The sequence below is a fragment of the Panulirus ornatus genome, chromosome 42 (genome assembly GCF_036320965.1).
Source record: "Panulirus ornatus isolate Po-2019 chromosome 42, ASM3632096v1, whole genome shotgun sequence".
Classification (NCBI taxonomy): domain Eukaryota; kingdom Metazoa; phylum Arthropoda; class Malacostraca; order Decapoda; family Palinuridae; genus Panulirus; species Panulirus ornatus.
The window spans coordinates 24747596-24771987 of NC_092265.1; the positions used below are offsets into that span (position 1 = coordinate 24747596).

Genomic DNA, 24392 nt, shown 5'->3' on the forward strand with positions numbered 1-24392 from the left:
GAGTGAGGAATGATTGACCAAGAGGATACATGTGTCAGAGGTGGAGGAAATGAGGAGAAGTGAGAGATTAAATTGGAGCTGGAAGGCTGGAGTGAAAAAGATTTTGAGCGATCGGGGCCTGAACATACAGGAGGGTGAAAGGCGCGCAAGGAATAGAGTGAACTGGAACGATGTGGTATACCGGGGTGGATGTGCTATCAATGGATTGAACCAGGGCATGTGAAGTGTCTGGGGTAAACCATGGAAAGTTTTGTGGTGCCCGGATGTAGAAAGGGAGCTGTGGTTTTGGTGCATTATACATGACAGCCATTTTCCATGAGCGAGGTAGAAACAAGCTTGGATGATGGAACTTAAGGGAAAAATGCTCACTTGGTTCCTTGCTCTGTTCCCTCTTTTAGAAAGTAATACAGGAAGGGAGGATTTCCAGCCACAAGGAAGCATAACTGAGTCACAGGGTGGGGGAGGAGGCAAAGGTTCTGGGAACACTGAAGAATGTGTAGAAAGATATATCATTAACTGGGAGGGCAAAAATGGGTATGTTTGAAGGAATAGTACTGTAGTCCTAAAAATATTATATGGATGTGAAGCACAGGCTATAGAAAAGGCTGTGCAGAGGAGGGTTGATGTGCTGGAAATGAAATGTTTGAGGTCAATATGTGGTGTGAAATGGTGTGATTGAGTTAGTAATAAATGGGGACTGAGAGATGTGTGATGATAACAAGAAAGTGGTTGAGAGAGGAGAAGTGGAAGTGCTGAAATGGTTTGGACATAAGGAGAAAATAAGTGAGGAAAGGTTGACAAAGAGGATATATGTATCAGAAGTGGAGGGAATAAGGAGAACAAGGTGACCAAATGGGAGATGGGAGGATTGAGTGAAAAAGAATTTGAACGATCAGGGCCCGAATATGCAGGAGGATGAAAGGTGTGCATGGGATAGGGTGATTTGGAATTATGTGATACATTGGGGATGACATACTGTCAATGAACTAGAGCATGTGGAGTGTCTGGGGTAAACCATGGAAATCTCTGTGGGGTCTGGCTGTGGATAGGAAGCTGTGGTTTTGGTGTTACACATGGCAGCTAGAGAATGGATGAGTGGATAAGGCCTTGTTTTATCTGTCCATGGAGCTACTTTGCTAAAATGATGATCAAGTATGCAAAAAATCATTCCAAACAATTCATCCACCCTACCCTACACTATCGCTAACTTGTTGGTCAGCTGTCTTGTCAAAAGCAAACATGATAAAAGTACAAATCACACATACAGTTACAACACAGAATATTAATACAGGTTGCTTATCAACTACCAACATTCAATATCTGAAAAAAATACCCAATTCTTTAAAACATCTCTAGCCTCTTCTCATCCAAATCAATGCATAGCCAATCGTCAACCCCAAAGTATGAATTAAAAGCTCACCTGCACCTCATGCATCTGTATGGAAATATTCTTGTGGGACACAACTTGACAGAGACATAGGAAAGTTCCAAACTAGATGAGACTTAGCAGGTCATGATTTTGTGGTCAGCTGGTTATCTAAGCAAGGTAGAGACCTTTGGCTTGAAACAGAGAGGGTTACAAATCCTTTGTTTTATCTAGTAAATGTCTGGTTTTATCTAGAAACTCCACATTTGAGTTGCCCTCTACCAGTGGCCTGTTAAGGGTGAGGCATAAAGGCTAAGAAGCATCACTGGAATTCACCAGGTATGGAGACTTTTCTGATATGTCCATCCCTTTGAGAGTGATGACAGAAGAATGGGGCATCAAGAGATATAGATGGATAGATAGATAGACAGATAGATGGACAGATAGCAACACATGGCAGAAATGTGGAGCAGAAGTCCAGGTGTGTTGTTAAATATAGCAATAAGTGCTCCTGAGGTGTGAGCAGAGACAAGATGATGCACACTTATGGAAGCAGAACTAAACTGAGAGAATGGAAAGTTTCTTGCCAAAGGAAATGGAAAGGCTGTGGTATAGTGGTTAGCATGTTGCCATGGCAAAGCAAAGATCCTAGGTTCAAATTCTGGGTAACTTGGTTTCATACTGAGCATTTTATCAAAAAGCCAAAACCTTGTGATCCTATAATTCACCTCAAAACTCAGTGATTAAGTATATGTAAAATCTACTTCACAAGAATAATCAACAAAAGTAATAAAAAAGACAAAGTCTAGTGTTATGAAGTCAAATGAGGAAAAAACACAGACCAAATAGTCAACAGCAGCAGGGGAAAGCTATCTTACCAGCTGTGATGAGTAAGGTGATCTTGACAAAGCACTGGGCGGGCATTTTGTGATTTCATCTCTGTTTACATCGGACTCATTGACAGGCAAGAGAGAGGACCCTGATGCTGAGAGATCGTATGCGCGGTGGGGTAACAAAGGGTAATGATGGTATTCTGGGGGCATATGAGGGGGTTGTGGGCCTGGTGGGGGTCTAGCAACAACTGCTGCTGCTGCTGCCGCTGCTGCAGCTGCTGCTGCCACTGAAGGGTGCCTTGGTGGAGCAGGGTCGGAGGTGCTGGGGGGAGGAGGAAGTACAGCATGACTGGAACTTCCTAAAGTAGGCAGTGAGGGGTTGACCAATGGGGGAGGGTTTGGGGAATGGGGTTCACTGATAGGGGTGGCACATTTGGTGGGGGGACCTGTGCTGGGGGAGGGGGAGGATGAGGGACAATGACCCCCCCGATCCCCAACTGGGGAGGATGGCCGGGAGGATGATGGCTCCCTGTCTGCCAGCCCCCGAACCTGAAATATAATATGCTACTGAACCACCAGTCTGCTGCAAACCTGAACTAAACAACACTTTCTGTTAAACAATAAAATATGATGTATCATGTCAATTATTTGGATATAGTAAAATAATATACTATACATACAATAAAGCCTCAGTGATTGGTATGCTTAACCATCATACTCTTAAGTTAATAACCTGTATCAATTGTAATAAAGTATTTAAATTTCTGTACATGCTCACAGTCAGTGGATCACATAATGCTTATCTAAATAGGTAATTTCATCAGTAATAAGTCCACCAGGAGAATATTTCACATGCCAATGTATGAGGCTGTACTGCATTTTCAATCAGTAAAGCATACATATAGAAGAATTGACTGCTGACCTCTCATCTTGGATTTGGTAATTCAAACTGCAATAGCAATGAATACTGTTAATAACATGAAGGATAAAAATTCTTATGGCACAAGTAAAGATGAAGGGAATATGGTGCTGACTAGTACTGCAGCAAAAATGTTTCTTTGAATCATGCTAATAACACTGTACAGATTTGAAAGTAGCATGTATGAAATATGAAGAAATAAAATGACACATGTAGATAGCTTTAATTCTGAATGGCTTTAACCACTAAAGGACCACAGCCATACTTGTATGGATTACAGTATGGAAATTATCACTGTACGTGTAAAGTTTGCTTCTTCTCACACTCATTCAAACTTGGAGGAATGCTTTATTGGTATGCACAGGCACTATATGTCACAAGAAATTGTAATTAGCACAGAAAAAAAATCAAGAGTGATAGTTACCCATATAGCTCAACGTCTTACCCTGTGAGGACCACAGCCATATGTGGAAGAGTTGCCTTTTCCCACTGCCATTTGAATTGGGAGATGAAATTTATTGGTAAATAGAGATGTCTTGCATCAAAAGCAACTACAATTAGATCCAGGAAAGAATCCTAGTATCTCAGTTACTCATAAAACATAATGGAGTAATGTACAGCTCAAGAGTATGCTTCACAGCAATAAGCAATTATTCAATAACAGTGTCTGGGGCACTGAGCATAGTGATAATGATTTAGCAAATGTTGAACGAGACTTACGAGGGAGACTGTAGTTACTGACACCAAAATCATTACTAGTTGCAGTGATCAGTGGAAACTACAGAAATTAGATGACATTCACGTCAGAGAGAAAGCACCTGTCATCAACATCCAGACATACATGACCACCACCATACAGCTCTTTGATGGCCTGCCAAAAGGACATAGACCTAATGCCACTTTAGGGTGGATGGGACACATCATTGACCTGCCACAAGCTATCACATCTGCTATTTCTGGACAGCAGGAATGCGGCAGTGACTAACCCGGTCCTGGGTTATAAAGATGACAGAAAATCAGATGAGCTCAACCTGACCCAAACTCCACATCCAGACAATAACGGCCTTGCTTGGCCCTAATTTGTGTATTAAATGATGGACTTTCTATATTCCTACTTCATTTAATATTGTTCTCCTGTGTTTGCTCAACTGTAAATTTTTGTCTGTTTCATACTTGATGGTCATTTCACATGTTTGTTATGTAGCACCAGGAAAAGACAAAGAAAGGCTGCATTTGCTCACATGCATTCTCTGACTATAATGTGCAATGAACCAAAACCACAGCTTCCTATCCACAACCAGACTCCACAGACGTTTCCATAGTTTTCCTCTAGAAAAAAACATTGCACACTGGCCACCTGTCTGCCTCAAAACAGTCCAATTAAAGTCCTACATCAATGTTCATGAAGGTTTTTCTTTATCTATATTGTAAAAATGTTCTGCAAGGAACCTATACTTATCTCAATTTTTTCTCTGATACAGGAGAGTCCTTTAGCATCAATTGTGCAGTAAGGTTTAATAAGCTCAAGACAGTTGAAGTGGATAAATCTGATGAATTTGGAATGGACATCTGAGTTTGCTTTGAAAGTTATAAGGCTTTTAACAGTGTGGCCTCTTTACTATCTAAGGCACTTCAGAAATCTAAGACTGACACTCCATCATGAAAGCTCTGTGGCCTTGGACTTGGTTTCAAGATAAAGGTATGCAGGAAGTGTTAACCTCCACTCTTACTAGGGATGTGGCTAAGATACAGTTGAAGGTAAGTCTGTCAGAGCTTCAACTAGTGTTTGCAGAAAAAGATACAAGGGCTGGGAGTGCATTGTATATCTTAGCTTTCATGCTTTCTATGGGAAAGAGAAAGTGTTAGAAGTCATACCAGGATAATGTATAGGTCAGCTTGCAGAAGTCATTTCTAAAAAATGAATCTAGGGCACTTACAAAAATAACAACAATAATTAACAGAGGATGTTATAAATCTATACCTCTCTTAGGTCACTCATCACATGCACTGTTCAATGTTTGCATTATGAAGGCACTTGAAAGCACTTGCTAATGTTCAAGTGCCTTGATAGCATAACTGGTAGCAACACTAACTTCAACTGCACTGGCCTTAGTTCAATCCCCAGCATGGATGGACAGAAACACAGCCTATCCTGATGTTCATTTTCATTATGGTTGGTATATAAAAGGGTAAAAACTTTGGTTGCATAAAGTACTGTAGTTGCAACAGTTTTAGACAGCTGAGAGCATGTAACACAAGTTACTTAAAGGACCCTGACAAGATTTTGGCCTTCTGGGATACAGTATTTTGCGAACCAAGAAACTTTTGTCAGTTCTAGTATTCTAGTTCTATGTTCAAGAGTATTAATTTTACAACTGGTTAAGAGAACTATTATCAATTTCTGATCATTGATTTAGGATCAGCCACTTATTCTGATAAATGATTCCTTTAGTAAGAATTCCTTTTATGGCTCATGTCTCACAAAATGATCAGAAAATCTGTTTTCTGAGACAATGCAAGACTTGCTATAATAAACAACTGCAAAGACAATAAATCCATCACACGGTAGTATGGTCCTTTGAAGACTGAGTCAAGTTAGGACCTCAGCATAAGTAAAAGAAAAATCTTGATAGTGCTAAAGAAGAAAAAGATGATTTGGAGATGTTTAATTCAATAAATCCTCCTTCATTGTTGCTTAATTTTGTAAGACTACAGGAAAAGTGAAAGCAAATATGAAGAGCTTGTTCAAAAAATTTACTATAAGCATGTGAAAAGCATTTTAAAGGTAGACTCCTCACTTGTCCTTACTTAATCTCCTGAGCCATCTTTCCTCATAAAGACTGGGTCATTTTGTAATAACCTTTGGGTCCTGAGACTAGTGGGGTGGGAAGGAACATTGGTGGTTTTATGTCATGGCTAGTTGTAAGAGGAGGTAATGACTTAAATATTGATTAAAGAAACATCTTTAAACAGATTTTTTGAGCTTCCTTCAAGAAGATCTTATGGTTATGTTTTTTCAAGCATTAGTTACTGAAGCATAATTAGCTGAGTGTTTTCTTCCCTCACTTAAGGCAACCTATAAGCTCAAGAAAGAACTAAGTGAAAGTTGGAGGCAAGTGAGGAGTCTACCTTAAAAACATACTTTTTGCCAGATTAAAACTGAATATATGTGTTTGTAAAAAATTGCCTAATTGTACAATATAGGAGAAAGCTCTACAATGATGGGGTCATATTTCTCAGACTTTACCAGCATGCAAATTTTTAAACTACTGTACACTGTTAGCATTTACAGTTTCATAAATTAGCTCATTCATTTGCTTGTTCATATTAAAAAAATCTAATGACATGCAGAAAGACTAAATCATTCAAAAACAAATAAGGTAACTTATTTCAAAGGCATGAGAATAAGTAGGAAAAGGTATGGAAGTGAAAAATAGCAATAGCTGCCAGGATGGTAAAAATCTATGATCTCAATTCATTAAGAGGAAAATATTATATTCTTATATACAGAGTCAAAAGTAAATCCAAAATGTTTGATCATTTCATTCACAGTAATTCATTTTCAGCTAAAGAGCAAAATAATTTAAACAATTAGACAAAACTTGTGTGGTACCAGTAATAATCATTCATATCATACTATAAAGGATAAAACTAAAATTCTTTATCATCACATTTCATTATCTCATTAACATATTTGCAATCTGGCTTCCTCATCTTCTGTATCTGTAAGCAAAGGTTATTCATTATTACTGTTTGTGATATATGAGATATACTGATAAAACAGAAATCATAAGATAAAGGTTCTGGCAGGTCTCATTAACCACATTACAAAAATGCAAGTACAGTATAAATAATCCTCAAGTGATGACAAAATTGCTATCTCGCCCAAAACAGGAAGCCAGCAGAAGTATTAGAGGGGTTTTGAACACCTGATTTGAAAAGGTTACATTAAAACCATCACGATGTTTATGTCTCTAGCAACTCTCTCATATAAATAGATGTTGCAACAGATATAGATGCTGAAAAATGGGAATCTCTTCCATGATAGTTTTCTAGCATTTTTTCATCCCAATTAGCTTCTTTGTTATACAAGATCAATTCTACCAAAAGATAAAAGAATAGAAGTAAACAAACAAAACTCCTTTAAATGACATTATACCTATACTAATTAAAAGACTGTAAGTAAGGATGCCAATTTTAACATTATATTCTAATCCTGAAATTACTTAAGCAGTAGTTACAAATAAAAAATACTCTACCAAGAAAGGAATTCAACTATCCAGGTATTCATGACAGTATATCAATGCCTTAATAAAAATAAGTTTAGATTAGCTCATGCTGATGAAAAATATGTTGTCAAGATAAAGCTTGCTCCAACGCATATTCACACCAGTAAGTGTAACAAAAAGACTGTGTAACATTGCAACATATGTGTGACATCGTTTTTGTAGCATACTTTTCTTCAAAACCCTTCTAGATATCTTCATAAAAACTATGTATCATCAGCAAACAACAACTGACTCACTTCCCAAGCCCTCTCACCCAGAACAGACTGCATGCTTGTCCCTCTCTCCAAAACTCTTGCATTCACATTCCTAACCACCCCATCCACAAACAAATCAAACAACCATGGGTACATCATGCACCCCTGCCTGGGAACCAATCACTTTCCTCTCATCCTACTCGTACACATGCCTTACATCCTTGGTAAAAACTTTTTACTGCTTCTAGCTCCCACACCATATACTCTTAAAACCTTCCACAAAGCATCTATATTCACCCTATCATATGCCTTCTCCAGATCCATAAATGCTACATACAAATCCATCTCTTTTTCTAAGTATTTCTCATACATTTTTCAAAGCAAACACCTGATCCACACATCCTCTACCACTTCTGAAACCACACTGCTCTTCCCCAATCTGATGCTCTGTACATGCCTTTACCCTCTTAATCAACACCCTCCCATATAATATTCCAGAAATACTCCACAAACTTATGCCTCTGTAATTGAACACTCACCTTTATCCCCTTTGCCTTTGTACAATGGCACTATGCATGCATTCTGCCAATCATCAGGTACTTCACCATGATCCATGCATACACTGAATACCCTTACCAACCAATCAACAACACAGTAGAAGTACAGAGGAAGTACTAGGAGAGATTGAGTGCAGAATGGCAAAAGGTGAGAGCAAATGACACAAGGGGAGTGGGGGAGGAATGGGATGTATTTAGGGAAGCAGTGATGGCTTGCACAAAAGATGCTTGTGGCATGAGAAAGATGGGAGGTGGGCAGATTAGAGAGGGTAGAGAGGTGGGATGAAGAAAGATTGTTAATGAAAGAGAAGAGAGCCATCTGGAAAATTTTTTCAGGGAAGTAGTGCAAATGACTGGGAGATGTATAAAAAAAAGTGGCGGAAGGTAAAGCGAAAGGTGCAAGAGGTGAAAAGGAGGGCAAATGAGAGTTGCAGTGAGAAAGTATCATTAAATTTTAGGGAGACAGAAAGATGTTTTGGAAGGAGGTAAATAAAGTGCATAAGACAAGAGAACAAATGGGAACATCTGTGAAGGGGGCTAATGGAGAGGTAATAACAAGAAGTGATGAAGTGAGATGGAGATGGAGTGAGTATTTAGAAGGTTTGTTAAATGTGTGATGATAGAATGGCAGATATAGGGTGTTTTGGTCGGGGTGGTGCGCGAAGAGAGAGGGGTCAGGAAGAATGGTTTGGTAAACAGAGAAGAGGTACTGAAAGCATTGTGGAAGATGAAAGCCGGCAAGGTGGTGGGTTTGGATGGTATTGCAGTGGAATTTATTAAGAAAGGGGGTGACCGTGTTGTTGACTGGTTGGTAAGGATATTCATTGTATGTATGGATCATGGTGAAGTGCCTAAGGATTCGTGGAATGCATGCATAGCGCCATTGTACAAAGGCAAAGGGGATAAAGGTGAATGTTCAAATTACAGAGGTATATGTTTGTTGAGTATTCCTGGGAAATTATATGAGAGGGTATTGATTGAGAGGGTAAAGGCATGTACAGAGCATCAGACTGGGGAAAAACATTGTGGTTTCAGAAGTGGTGAGGATGTGTGGATCAGGTGTTTGCTTTGAAGAATGTATGTGAGAAGTACTTAGAAAAGCAGATGGATTTGTATGTAGCTTTTATGGATCTGGAGAAGGCATATGATGGGTGGATAGAGATGCTTTGTGGAAGGTTTTAAGAGTATATGGTGTGGGAGGTAAGTTGCTAGGAGCAGTGAAAAGTTTTTTCAAGGATGTGTATAAATAGGAAGAGAGGAAAGTGACTGGTTTCCAGTGAATATCAGTTAGCAGCAGGGGTGCGTGATGTCTCCACGGTTGTTTAATTTGTTTATGAATGAGGTTATTAGGGAAGTGAATTCAAGAGTTTTCGAGAGAGGGGCAAGTATGCAGTCTGTTGTCGATGAGAGGGCTTGGGAAGTGAGTCAGTTGTTGTTCGCTGATGATACAGTGCTGGTGGCTGATTTGGGTGAGAAACTGCAGAAGCTGGTGACTGAGTTTGGTAAAGTGTGTGGAAGAAGAAAGCAGAGAGTAAATGTGAATAAGAGGAAGGCTATTAAGTACAGAAGGGTTGAGGGGCGAGTCAATTGGGAGGTGAGTTTGAATGGAGAAAAACTGGAGGAAGTGAAATGTTTCATATATCTGGGAGTGGATTTGGCAGTAGATGGAACCATGGAAGCGGAAGTGAGTCATAGGATGGGGAGGGGGCGAAGGTTCTGGGAACGTTAAAGAATGTGTGGAAGGCAGGAACATTATCTTGGAAAGCAAAAATGGGTATGTTTGAAGGAATAGTGGTTCCAACAATGTTATATGGTAGCAAGACGTGGGCTATAGATAGGGTTGTTCGGAGGAGGGCGGATGTGTTGGAAATGAGATGTGGTGTGAGGTGGTTTGATTGAGTAAGTAATGAAAGGGTAAGAGAGATGTGTGGTAATAAAAAGAGTGTGGTTGAGAGAGCAGAAGAGGGTATGTTAAAATGGTTTGGTCACATGGAAAGAATGAGTGAGGAAAGATTGACAAAGAGGATATATGTGTCAGAGGTGGAGGGAATGAGTAGAAGTGGAAGACCAAAATGGAGGTGGAAAGATGGAGTGAAAAAGATTTTGAGCGATTGGGGCCTTAACATGCAGGAGGGTGAAAGGTGTGCAAGGAATAGAAAGAATTGGAACAATGTGTTATACCGGGGTGGACGTGCTGTCAATGGATTGAACCAGGGCAAGTGAAGCGTCTGGGGTAACCATGGAAAGTTTTGTGGGGCCTGGATGTGGAAATGGAACTGTGGTTTCGATGCATTATACATGACAGCTAGAGACTGAATGTGAACGAATGTGGCCTTTGTTGTCTTTTCCTAGCGCTACCTCACGCACATGCGGGGGGAGGGGGTTGTCATTCCATGTGTGGCGGGGTTATCCTTTTCATCACTCATTCTTTCCATGTGTCAAAATTCCTCTCTTCTGCTCTCTCAAACACACTTTTTATATCACCACACATCTCTCTTACTTTTCCATTACTTACTCTATCAAACCACCTCATAACAGATATCAAACTCAATCATTTAATTTCCAACACATCCAACCTCCTCTGTAGCCCATACCTTGCAACCATATAATACTGTTGGAACTACTATTCCTTCAAACATAACCATTTTTGCTCTCCGAGACAATGTTCTCTCCTTCCACACATTTTTCATCGCTTCAAGAACCTTCACCCCCTCCCCCTCCCTCACTTCCGCTCCCATGGTTCAATTTGCTGCCATGTCCACTTCCAGATATCTATAACACTCCACTTCCTCTAATTTACTTACATTCAAACTTACATCCCAACTAACTTGTCCCTCAACTCTGCTGAACTTGATAAACTTGCTTTCATTCACATTTTTTCAATTTTCTCCTTTCCCACAGTCTTCTAAACTCAGTCACAAGCTTCTGCAGTTTCTTACTTGAATCAGTCACCAGTGCTGTATCATCAATGAACAACAACTTACTGAGGTCCTCTCATCCCTTACAGACTGCATACTTGTCCCTCTCTCCAAGACTCTTGCATTCATCTCCCTCATCAACCCATCCATTAACAAATCAACAACTGAGGTGACATCACACATCCCTACCATAGACCAACCTTCACTGGGAACCATTCACTGTCCTCTCTTCCTACTCATACACATGCCTTACACCCTTGATAAAAAAATTTCACTGCTTCTAGCAGCTAACCTCCCACACCATTTATTCTTAAGACCTTCCAGAAGGCATCTCTATCAACCCTATCATATGCATTCTTCAAATCCATAAATACCACTTACAAATCCATCTGTTTTCCTTAATATTACTCACACATTCTTCAAAGCAAACACCAAATCCATACATCCTCTATCACTTCTGAAACCACACAGCTACTCCCCAAACTGATTCTTTTTGCAAGTATTTGCACTCTCTGTCAATACCCTCCCATGCAACTTACCAGGTATACAATGATACTATACATGCATTCAGCTAATGCTCAGGTACTTCACCATGATTTGTACATACATTGGATATCCTTACCAATCAGTCAACAACAAAGTCACTCCCTTTCTTGTCAAATTCAACTGCAATACCATCCAATCCATCTGCCTTTCCACATTTCATCTTAAACAAGGTTTTCACCTCTTCTTCTGTCTTCACCAAACCACTCTCCATGACTTTCTCACTTTGCATACCACCCCGACCCAATTACCCTACATCTGCCACTCTATCATAAAACTCATATCACAACCTCTTAAAATACTCAATCCATCTTCTCGCTTAATCCATACCGGTTATTACTACCCCTTTTGTCTCCTTCAATGTTCCCATTTGTTCTCTTGTCTTTTGCACATCATTTACCTATTTCCAAAGCATCTTTTTATTTTCCCAAAAGTTTAGTGATACTCTCACACCCCAATTCTGATTTGCCCTCTTTTTCAACCCCTGCACCTTCCTCTTGACCTCCTGCCACTTTCTCTTATACATCTACCGATCATTTGTACTCCTCCCCTGTACCAACCGAATGCCTCTCTTTTCTCTTTCACTAGAAGCTTTACTTCATCATCCTACCACTCACCACCCTTTCTCATCTGCCCACCTCCCACCTTTTGCGTGCCAAACGCATCCCTTGCACGTGCCATCACTGCTTCCTAGAATACCTCCCATTCCACACCCACTCCCCTCGATTCAATTTGCTCTCACTTTTTTGCATTCAACCCTCAATCACAGCTGATAATTTTTCACACTAGTCTCCTTTCCAAGCTCACTTACTCACCACTTTTCTCCTCAACTGTTCCCTCTTTTGCGAAAACCTCGGCAGATCTTCACCCTCGATTCCTTAAGACAATGATAACTCATCCCACTAGCTGCCATCTCTTAGCACAATTACATTCAAATATCTCTCACACACCAATTAATCAAAATGAATCTAATAACGCCCGTTGACCATCTCTCCTGCTCACGTACATATACTTGTCTCTCTCTCTCACTACATATAAAAGGGGAGGAAGCGGGGGACTGGAAATCCTTCCCTCTCGTTTTTGATTTTCTAAAAGAAGGAACAGGGAAGGGGGCCAAGTGAGGATATTCCCTCAAAGGCTCAGTCCTCTGTTCTAAATGCTACCTCGCTAATGCGGGAAATGGCAAATAGTATGAAAAAAATTATCATTATTATTATTATTATTATTATTATTATTATTATTATTATTATTATCATTATTTTCATTAATATTATTATTATCATTGTTATTATTATTATTATCATTATTATTATTATTACATACATAATCGCTGTTTCCCGTGTCAGCGAGGTAGCTCCAGGAAACAGACGAAGAATGGCCCATCCTCTCATATACTATATATGTATATAAACGCCCACATATGCACATATACATACATATGCCTATCAACATATACATACAAATACATACACATACGCAGATATTACATACATACACATGGACATGTTCATACTTGTTTGCCTCCATATATACATTATCCCTGGGGATAGGGAAGAAACCTTCCTAAGTATTCCCTACGTGTCATAAAAGGCGACTGAAAGGGGAGGAGGCAGGAGGCTGGAAATCCTCCCCTCCAGCCTTTACTTTTCCAAAAGAAGGAACAGATAAGGGGGCCAAGTAAGGATTTTCCCTCTTAGGCTCAGTCCTCTGTTCTCAACACCACCTCGCTGATGCGGGAAATGGTTGTGCATTATCAAATGACAGCTAGAGACTGAGTGTGAACGAATGGGGCCTTTGTTATCTTTTCCTAGCGCTACCTCGCACACATGAGGGGGGAGGGGGATGTTATTCCATGTGTGGCGAAGTGGCGATGGGAATAAATAAAGGCAGACAGTATGAATCGTGTACATGTGTATATATGTATATGTCTGTGAGTGTATATATATATATATATATATATATATATATATATATATATATATATATATATATATATATATGTGTGTGTGTGTGTGTGTGTGTGTGTGTGTGTGTGTGTGTGTGTGTGTGTGTACATGGAGATGTATAGGTATGTATATTTGCGTGTGTGGACGTGTATGTATATACATGTGTATGTGGGTGGGTTGGGCCATTCTTTCGTCTGTTTCCTTGCGCTACCTCGCTAACGCGGGAGATAGCAACAAAGCAAAAATAATATATATATATATATATATATATATATATATATATATATATATCCCCCACTTGATCGCCGTTTTCTGCATTGATGAGACAGCGTTAGGAACACATGAAGAAAGGCCACATCCGCCCACGTACATTCTTTAGCTGTGTCATACGAAATGCACTGAAACCACAGCTCCCCATCCACAACCAGGCCCAATACAACCTACATGGTTTATCCAGGATGCTTTACATGCCCTGGTTTACATATATGTGTATCACACATGACAGCTACAGACTGAGTGTGGACGAATGTGGCCTTTTTATGTCCGTTTTCCTGGCACTACCTTGATGAAGTAGGGGGTAGTGATGCTGTTTCCTGTGAGGTGGGGTACCGCCGAATGGATGAAGGCAAGCAAGTATGAATATGTACGTGTATATATGTATATGTTGATATATATATATATATATATATATATATATATATATATATATATATATATATATATATATATATATATATATACGTGCAAGTGTGAGCGTTTGTTCATATATGTGTATATGGGTGGATGGGCCATTCCTCGTCGTTTCCTGGCGTTACCTCGCTGACGCGGTAAATGGAGATCAAGCATAATATATATATATATATATATATATATATATATATATATATATATATATATATATATATATATATATATATATATATATATATTCATTATACTTTGTCGCTGTCTCCCGCGTTAGCGAGGAAGCGCAAAGAAACAGACGAAAGAATGGCCCAACCCATACACGTATATATGTACATAAACGCCCGCATATATATATATATATATATATATATATATATATATATATATATATATATATATATATATTCCTATGAGTCCACATGGAAAATGTTTACCAAATGGCGTCCTAGCTTCGTCTCTTCGATGTATATCAACTGACTGTTATATTTCTCTCTTGTGTCTCCCCTGATGATGTGATTATTACACGAAAGTGCACTTAGGAACTTTTCGTGTTTCATTTTCCCCGTGGACTCATAGGAATATCTTGATCACGCGCAAAATTGTGATCCTTTCCAACAATTTATATATATATATCAGTATTATATCTGGAAGCAACTGATTTTCTAAACAAAAGTTACCGTGCTAAGTATAGAGAGATGACATCCATACTTCCATGCGAAAAATATATTCATGTTTGGTTTAGAATACCCCCCCAAAAGTATATTCGGATAATCTCAGCAACCAGTTTGAAAGAGTTTCTCCTATCATCATTTTTACAATTTACGATAATTTTTTTCTGCCAACTCCACGATATAACACTTGTAAGGGTTGCTTTAATAACATTAAGGTGAAGCTTAATATTTATCTATATCTGGTAGCAAGAAAATGTAATTACTCTGAACAAATTATTGACGACCATCCCACTGTCCTCGCTGAGGCAATGTGCTAACCACTGTTCCATGATAAGGACTTGCCCCCCAATTCTCACTCCATATCCACATTATATCTTATATAATTTTTATAGACTGCTTATATGTTCCTGCAAACTTATTCAATTTCCATGTCAGCATCTTAAAAATAACTGGAGGTAAGTAATTACAAAACTTCACGCAGCTATAAAACTATGCATCTAATTCTAAAAAACAAAAAAAAATCATACAAGGTATACACCGCTGCGAGACCTTCCGACTATGATTTTTGCGACATAATTCTGACATTAGGAAACCTGCTCTTAACCATCCACTGAAAATGCTATATTTGGTGAAATTGCATCGACAGAAATACTGCTCGTTTCCAGATACAGCCTATGCAACATGATTATATTTTGTAACTACATGTGGAGTTTAGATGACGATATCGTGACTGATAAGCAATTAACACAAACCAGCAAACAAAAAATGCTGCTAAACCTATGTGAAAAAGGAACAAAACTGGAAAGACTATGGTAAAGGAAAGGATCCCACTTGTAATAATGTTTCCTGAATGGTTTTATCTAAGTTTCTCTTTTCATGTATATTTCCACAATTTTGGTCAGACTACATTTCATTTCTGTCAGAACCTAATGATGAATGACCTGATATACAAGAATCAATAACGGAAAATCATGTAGGTCACAGATGACCCGAGTCAAAACAATACATGATGGAGAACTTGACGATGCAACTCGGTCTTACCTGAAGAGAGTTTGCCACTTGCAGAATGCGGTGTATCTGGTCGTGGCTGACAGACACCTCCCCTCTGTACATGTAAGTGAGCAATGCTTCACACTCATCCCCACTCACATCCTTCAGGAAGATGATTGGGTGCTGGTGTGCTGGGTGCCGTGAAAACAGACCCTGTGGAAAACAGAGACCACTGTACTATGAACAGCAAGTGATATGGTGTATATACCTGAGGAATACCAGACATGAGGAGAATGCAATCAGATGTGGTTACACTTAAAAGGAAGTTCTGTGTGCGCAGGAACAGACACGTTGACAACGGCCCTATCTGTCGCCTTAAGCCCTTCGTTGAGAGAAATGTAAAGGAAACAAACTGTCTGTTGGCAAATATTAGAACAGCATTCAAGTCTATGGATATGGAGGTATTCAACGAGCTGTTCACATCTTACATTGGGCCAAACCTGAAATAAGCTTCCGAATTTTGATATCTGCACGCAAAAGAAAAAAAAAAAAAAGGTCCAGAAGAGGGTAATGAATATGATACCTGAATTTTTAAAAAAGCTGAGTTACTGGGGAAAGATAAAGGCCCCAGATTTCCCCACAGAGGAAAAGAAAAGAATAAGAGAGTGACTTATCACAACATTTAAGCCTGTAAACCAGCAATGAAAAGTTCTAAAAAAATGCAAGAATAGAACAAAGGCTATGATATGAAAGCAAGCAAGAAACTTGCTAAAAAAAAAAGACGTAAAAAAGTACTTATATAGATTATGAGTAGTGGATGAACGGAATAAACTGAGTAAAGTGACTGTGAGTGTGGACAGTATAGAGAAGTTCAAGAGATGGAGCCGCCGCACGAATGCGAAACTCCCTTCTTGTACCATTCATAGGTAATTACTATGGTCAGAACCTACATATTTTTTTTCTATTGAAGAGAAGAAAGTTTGGGGTGACCATCATAACCTTAAATTTTTTCAAATCATGTTGAAGATGCCACGAATGACAACACGAAACTAAGCAAAAAAGTTGTCAGAAAAGACACAAAGAAGTACTTTTATACAGTATCAAAAGCGTAGTGGATGAGAGGAATAGTCTAAACCAAGTGATGACAGTGAATGCGGACGCCATGCAAAAGTTTGAGTTGTATATTAGACAAAACTCACGAGGGTAGAATTTCCTTACCGTAACGTGATTTCTATCAAGGAGTAAGGTAGGGCCCCACAAGTGTTAAAACTCCCTCCCAGTGCAGTACAAAAAGGTAATCATAAACCGTGTAAATAACTAATGCGTTATTTTCTACACAGGGATCAACAAAATCCCTTTGTGTAAGACTTGTTCAGAAATTTCGAGTCCTATGACTTTTTCTGCTGTTCTCCTTCTCATTATTGGGTTACAGTAAAATTGGAGAAAATAAAAGATAATCCAGACTAAGTCAATATCTTCCTATTTTCTTGTTTGGTTGGTTGGTTACTGGGGCTTCAGGCCTAACGACTGCCCATGTAATTTAGGCCCCTTAACTTTAAACCACAAATCGAAAAAAAAATCTTAAACGAGTTCTTCATGCATTCAAGAAAATTCTTAAGATCATGCACACTTCCACTGCATATACTGTAATTTTATGAAAAGAACTGACGATCTCATTCGAGAAAGGCACCAATCACTGACTGACGTTCCCATGGAGGACTTGAGCATAAACATGTTAAGAATATTACCAGTTTGTGACCTAAATTTGTTGTATCAAAAAGGTAAAGAAGTTTCATTGTATCAAGGAAGAGGAAAGTCTTAATTCTATATGGAAAAGAGATGGTAACGAGACAAACGCTAAGAGTAAGTCGATAAAAGTCTACCTCCAGTGGTAAGTGTCAGTAACACATTCCTGGGCAACTACTGTGGACTACGGTACAGTCAAACTGCTTCAGAGCATACTGTCTCCACGAGTAACGTTCATTATCAATGACCAAGAATTAAACGTGATAAATGATGCTGATTATAACTGATGTTTTACCCAAGTTTCCCCGGAGACAGCCAGTTTGGAAGGGCAGTACCAACACCATACCGACATTACTTCATGAACTCACCTGAAAGTACTGTGAGCATGCTGAGAGTACCAGCTTGTGAGCTTGATAAGTGCGCTGGTCCTCACAAGCGAGGGTGACGTCCACCAGGGCCGCGTCTCTGTAGAGGGAGCCCACCTCGGCCACAACAGTGGACTGGTGGTGCGTCCAGCGCAGCTCATACCGCCTCAAATCCATCTTATTGCTCTCATCTGCCGACAAAAGAAACATTCTTGTACTAAAGAAATTTTGAACTACGCTGCCTACTTACATCTTACCTTTAGGTAACCAACAAAACCATGAAAGTTTTGCCTACATGCAGTAAATTTTGGTACCCTGGTATTTTACTTATTACATAAATTCACAGAGCATTCAACAGAACCTTGCCCGAGTATCAACCTCAGCAGATACTTGGCAGTACAACATTCGAATCCTGTTATCAAACAGGCAAAGCCTCCAAATATACTACGTTATGGAGATGCTTGGCAAACTGTATGTACTTCTTGAAGTGCTTTCTTGTTCACAGTAATACTTTCCTCTGGTAACGAAATAGGAAAAGAAAGGGCAAGCCATATGACATAAATGGTTCGCGTAAGACAAATAACCACGATTCTTAATTCGTAGATTTCATGCACTTGGTTAAGTGTATTGAATTTATGGGGATAATCTACCATGAGAAGTTTTTGTGATGGAACTTAGCTTAGGAACCAGGAACTAGCAAGTAATGAATGACGCTGAAACCAAGAGATAATGAAGGAAAAAGACATTGTAAAGATCTTTACAACAGCATGCTTTATATATATATATATATATATATATATATATATATATATATATATATATATATATATATATATATATATAGAGAGAGAGAGAGAGAGAGAGAGAGAGAGAGAGAGAGAGATTAAATAAGATACACGCATTGCGGGAGGGTGGGAACATGAGGGAGGGAGGGGTGATCAGTTAGGATGAACGTTGCCAAATAATCCCAAAACAAACACTACTATATATATATATATATATATATATATATATATATATATATATATATATATATATATATATATCATGTTGAAGGCTCTAGTCAAGAACAAAAGTCCACATCAAGGCCGGGCCCTAACTGAAATATACATAAAGAGAATTATGAAACGGAAGAAGAAAAGACAAGAGAAAGTATCTACGTATTTTTGAGAAAGAGAAAAACCTGTTGCACACGAAAACTCTTCTGTAACTTCATCTTCAATCTCTGTATTACAGCAGCCGCCTCGTGGAATGTAGCTGATCTGTGCAACCTGAAGCGACCATTGCCACGATTTATATGAATTTGTAGTAGTAACATTAACCACTGTGGTTACAAGACCGAATATTATGTATCATGTACGTTTTATTATTCTTCATTTACAGAGAGACAGACAAGTGCTAACATGTAAAATATGTAACTGATAAATGAATGAAAGCCGAAAATGGGGGAAAAAAAATTGGATTCATAGCCAAACCGGATTATGAGAAACTGTCATATATGAGAAATACATATCACGAAAATGAAATACAGATTTAGATTAAAACATGAGTTTCAGAGCCAAGGTTCCGTTGCAACAGAGCTGCGGATCAACAACGACCGGTTTTCGCGGGGCGTCGACCACTCGAGACGTTACAGGAACACGTCATAACCATCGTCTTATCTCCAGCTATCTTCTCTACATTCTACCACGACTCAAGACGCTTGAACTTCCTGTGTCTGAACTTTTAGGTCAGGCTGGATTTGGGAGAACACTTAAACAACTTTAGGTTAGGTTAGACTAGGAAGAACACTTAATTTAGGTGAGGTTAGACTAGGAAGAACACTTAAACAACTTTACCGTTAGGCAAGACTAGAAAGAACACTTAAGTAACTTTACGTTGGCTAGATTAGGAAGAACACTTACACAACTTTAGGTTAGGTTATGAAGAACACTTTACAACTTTAGGTTAGGTTATGAAGAACACTTTACAACTTTAGGTTAGGTTATGAAGAACACTTTACAATTTAGGTTAGGTTATGAAGAACACTTTTACAACTTTAGGTTAGGCAAGACTAGGAAGAAGACTGATACAACTTTCGTCCCTCCCTATCTCATCTCCATCACCTTATTTTCCTCTTTCTCCAACAAACAAGAGCTTATTGAACTCATTCCACCCCCCCCCCAAAAAAAAAGGGGGGGGGGGATTGTAAGATCATCCTCGGCTCCGTCTAAACTACCTTTTATAAGACACGAAATAACGCTGGTCCTTCCGACTCTCCGACCTTCATCTGGACCTCACCCCAGTGCTCGGGAAGAAGCAACTACACCACTCACGCCACTGTCACCTCAAGCTACCAGATATCCCTCATCTCCGGGTTGCAGTTCGGTCGTCGAACCCAAAAGAGGTCGTTGAGCCTAACCGAAGCGAACATCAACAGTCAGAAGACTGTTTTACTAGCGTCCATCTTTGTATTGATGTAAAGGCTGTCTGTTAACAGCCTCAATCCTTTCATCATATTCACCTCATGTTTATTACAGTGTGGCCTCCCCCCGTTGATATTTCGTCTTTGCATATCTTTATCATCCACATGTCATTTTTCCGGTTGCAGTCCTTAAGAGGCTAATAGCTCAAGAGAAATAAGCGTTCGACTGCTGACTGGGTCAAGAAAAGCAGCCATTCCCAGCTGCGTCAGAAATCCTCCAAGAAGTTTGTGGTTACTTCCCACGGTCGTGTTCGCTCATTGGTCAACACAAGCGCACGCTCACGCCCATTGGTCCAAGTGTCGCGGATTGCCTCCTGTTTAACATATACGTACATTTGTTGCAGTCATCTGAATGGAGTATTATTCATGGCCATTTAACAGTTATCGCTCGTTCAACAAACACGTCACACACCTGGGGCAATATACATATAAATACAGGCGTCACCAACGGTGGAATTCATCTGGATATAATAAATATGAAGAGTTGTAATGCCTGTCCTGATAATGTGAAAATATGTGTTCTGCATACTACACGATTGAGTTTTGGCTTGAGGTAAGCCGTCACAACTCGAGTTTAAGAATGATAACCAACACAAGGGTTTATGTTCTAAGACATAACACAACATCTTAACGTAATAAAAGAACCAATAACGTGTATTATTTTTCACATTTCTCTGTGTTTAGCCTTTCGCTATGGTTCCCCGTGTGGCATGTTATGGTCATATCTGTGTGCTCACACGAACATGAGCACACACACACACACACACACACACAGAGCAGTAAGATCAAACATACAAAGTTACGCACATAGTATTCACACACTACAGCCCCAACATCAATCAGATGGAATGGGAAGGTCTTGGAAATAAGGTACCGGAAAAGATAACAACGAAGAAAATGGACGACTTCTTGCATAAGGGAAACTATCCAAGTGAGAGTGAACACGGTTTCTCGTAGAGATCATGTGTGGCATCTGGGTCTCATCTCTAAGCTCCCCTCCTATGGCTTCCCTCCCTCACTTTGCTCCTTCATATCTAGCTTCCTCTCTGGCCGATCTATCTCTGTAGTTGTTGATGGATCAGCCACCCCCACCCCTTTTCTCCATCAACAGCGGTGTCCCTCAAAGCTCTGTTCTGTCCCCTACATTTTTTCTTCTATTTTTTTTTACGATTTCCTCTCCTCCACAAATAATCCAATGCTCTCATAGGCTGACGACTCAACACTGCATTCATCCACATCCTTCAATTTAGATGTCCTATTTAGATGTCAAAACTTCTCTTCTAAACAGTTGTTCCGTTTATACAAGGGGTTTATTCGTCTTTGTATGGAGTACTGCTCTTACATTTGGGGTGGTTCTAGCTCTGCAATCTTACTTGACAGAGTCTTATAAACTGTCCCAGGCTAACTTCTAAACTTGACCCCCTTGCCCTACGCCGCAATGTTGGGTCATTTTCCCCTCTTCTATAGTTATTGTTTTTTTTTTTCTCCCGAGAGCTAGCTGCTTGTGTGCCCCCACCACTAGCTAGACCACATAATACCCGGCAAGCTGCTGCGTCACATGATTATTGTGTGGCCATCGGCAACTCATGGGTGGGCCGTTTTGATACCTGCTTCCTTCCCTACACGTCAAAGATTTGGAACTTTCGACCTTCTCATGTCTTTCACAATACCTATGAACTGGCATATTTCAAAAGACAGGTCTTTCATGTTCTTAAAAATTCGTAAATACTTTCCCTTCTCTTTTCTTTTTCCGCTTCATAAGTTTCTAGATTTCAATTAAGACTCGGCCATGATGTGGACTTTTGTCTGTGACTAGAGCCATCAACATTAAAAAAAAAAAAATCCTACATTAGCCCAAAACTAGAATATGCTTCTCAGTCTTGGACACCGAACTTATAGAAACAAAAACAACTAACAAAGTAGGTCCAGAGGAGAGCAACAAAGACGATATCAGAATCAAGGGATCTGGATTGCAGGGTTTGTTCTTCTTTCTTTTATACTATCCGCCATTTCCCGCATTAGCGAGGTAGCGTTAAGAACAGAGGACTGGGCCTTTCTGGAATATCCTCACCTGGCCCACCTCTGTTCCTTCTTTTGGAAAATTGTTATACACCCAGATTTGTCCACCATGAAAGAAAGAATAGTAAGAGGGGGTGGGAGGGGCATGATGACAACCTTTCAATCTTCAAACCAGGTTGTTAATGTCAACAATGAACAGTTCTTCAAAAGCTGCAAAAACAGAACAACTAACCGTCAAAGCATGATATGAAGTAACAGTTTTGTTACAAACATGTAAAACTTTTGTCACAGAACATGAGCGGTGGAGGGGCGATGATATTTTAAGTGCGGACATCATACAGAAGTTTAATAAGATGTATGATAGTAAAGTATAAGAGAAGGAGCCCCCACGAGTGTAGAACTCCCTCCCCGTACAGCAGAAGAAATGGGGCCCCACGAGTGTATAACTCCCTTCCCGTACTGCACAAGAAATGGGGCCCCACGAGTGTACAGCTCCCTCCCCGCACAGTAAAAGAGTTGGGGCTCCACGAGTGTATAACTCCCTTCCCGTACAGCACAAGAAATGGGGCCCCACGAGTGTATAACTCCCTTCCCGTACAGCACAAGAAATGGGGCCCCACGAGTGTAGAACTCCCTTCCTGTACAGTACAAGAAATGGGGCCCCACGAGTGTACAGCTCCCTCCCCGCACAGTAAAAGAGATGGGGCTCCACGAGTGTAGAACTCCCTCCCCGTAGAGTACAAGAGATGGGGCTCCACAAGTGTACAACTCTCTCCCCGTAGAGTACAACAGATGGGGCTCCACGATTGTACAAAATACAAATAGGAAATGACGCCCAGACACACCGGTAAACACATCCCTGTTGTCACACAGCCACCATGTCCACCATACGTCGAGGCGTGAGCAAGCCAGGCAGGCTCCTGGTATGGCCATGTGAGTGTCAACAGCGAGGCGTGGAGCTCTGGCTGCGCCCTGGACCAGGTCACTTCCGGCCGACAGATGCCGCAAGCGGTTTCTTTTCCCAGTGCGCTTGCGAGGAGAGATCGGCCGCGGCCTGACCCACTACGGGGAACATGTTACCACTAGCTCTAGTGGCACTGGGGTTTATGACTAGCCGAACTGGCTACCCACCTACACCCCTCTCTCTCTCTCCACCACCGCCACCCTCCCGCTGCGACAACAGAATAATAATAATAATAATAATAATAATAATAATAATAATAATGATAATAATAATGCTTTACTGGTCACGGAGACGATAAACAGCAAGAGAGTGGGTTCAGACATATACCATAGTGGTGTGGCGACGAGTGAGTCAGTGAACGATCACACAAGGACTTTCCGATGTCTTTACATCTTGCTTGACTGAGGGGGAAGTATTCAGCATTACTCAACCCCGTAACACAGGTTCTGGGCGAGATATTCTCGGCATAGAGAGGGAGCAATATCGTGTCATTTCCATTCACGCGGAAGACGTGTAGCCGACCAAAAGACTGGATCACCAGTTAATCGAGTCTTTGGATTACCGGTTGTTACCGGTCTTGGCGAACGTATCTGCCCGGATCTGCTGACGGGGACGTGTTTGTGGAACACTCTGAATGAAGGCGACCTCATGAAGAACCAATCGAGACAAATTCAAGGGGGCGATCACCCTTAAGGGCATGGTAAGGAAGGCCATGATAACGTTGTCACTAGATAGCGAGCGTGGGAGTCACGGTGCCTCAAGTTTGGCGGACAGATCCGGTTGATAATATTGATCTAGTGTTCGTACGTGGCTGGACTGTTGGTCCATTATAAGGATGGGAATGATGGGAGGTCCTGGCAAATGATGGATTAGATCTGGACACAAACTAGAACACTAGGTTTCAGAACGTAGAAAAGATAG

At 40.2% G+C, this 24392-nt stretch overlaps 1 protein-coding gene across 3 annotated transcripts in view; it reads right to left on the bottom strand.

Annotated features, from left to right (window-relative positions):
- Positions 1-24392, bottom strand: part of LOC139761989 (uncharacterized) — a 209179-nt gene that overhangs the window by 53727 nt on the left and 131060 nt on the right. For all 3 annotated transcript variants that reach the window (XM_071686764.1, XM_071686765.1, XM_071686766.1), the window contains 3 exons: positions 18028-18215; positions 15965-16126; positions 2245-2748 (listed from right to left, as the gene is read on the bottom strand). In XM_071686764.1, the coding sequence (XP_071542865.1) occupies positions 2245-2748; positions 15965-16126; positions 18028-18215 (854 nt within the window). The remainder of the gene's footprint in view (positions 1-2244; positions 2749-15964; positions 16127-18027; positions 18216-24392) is intronic.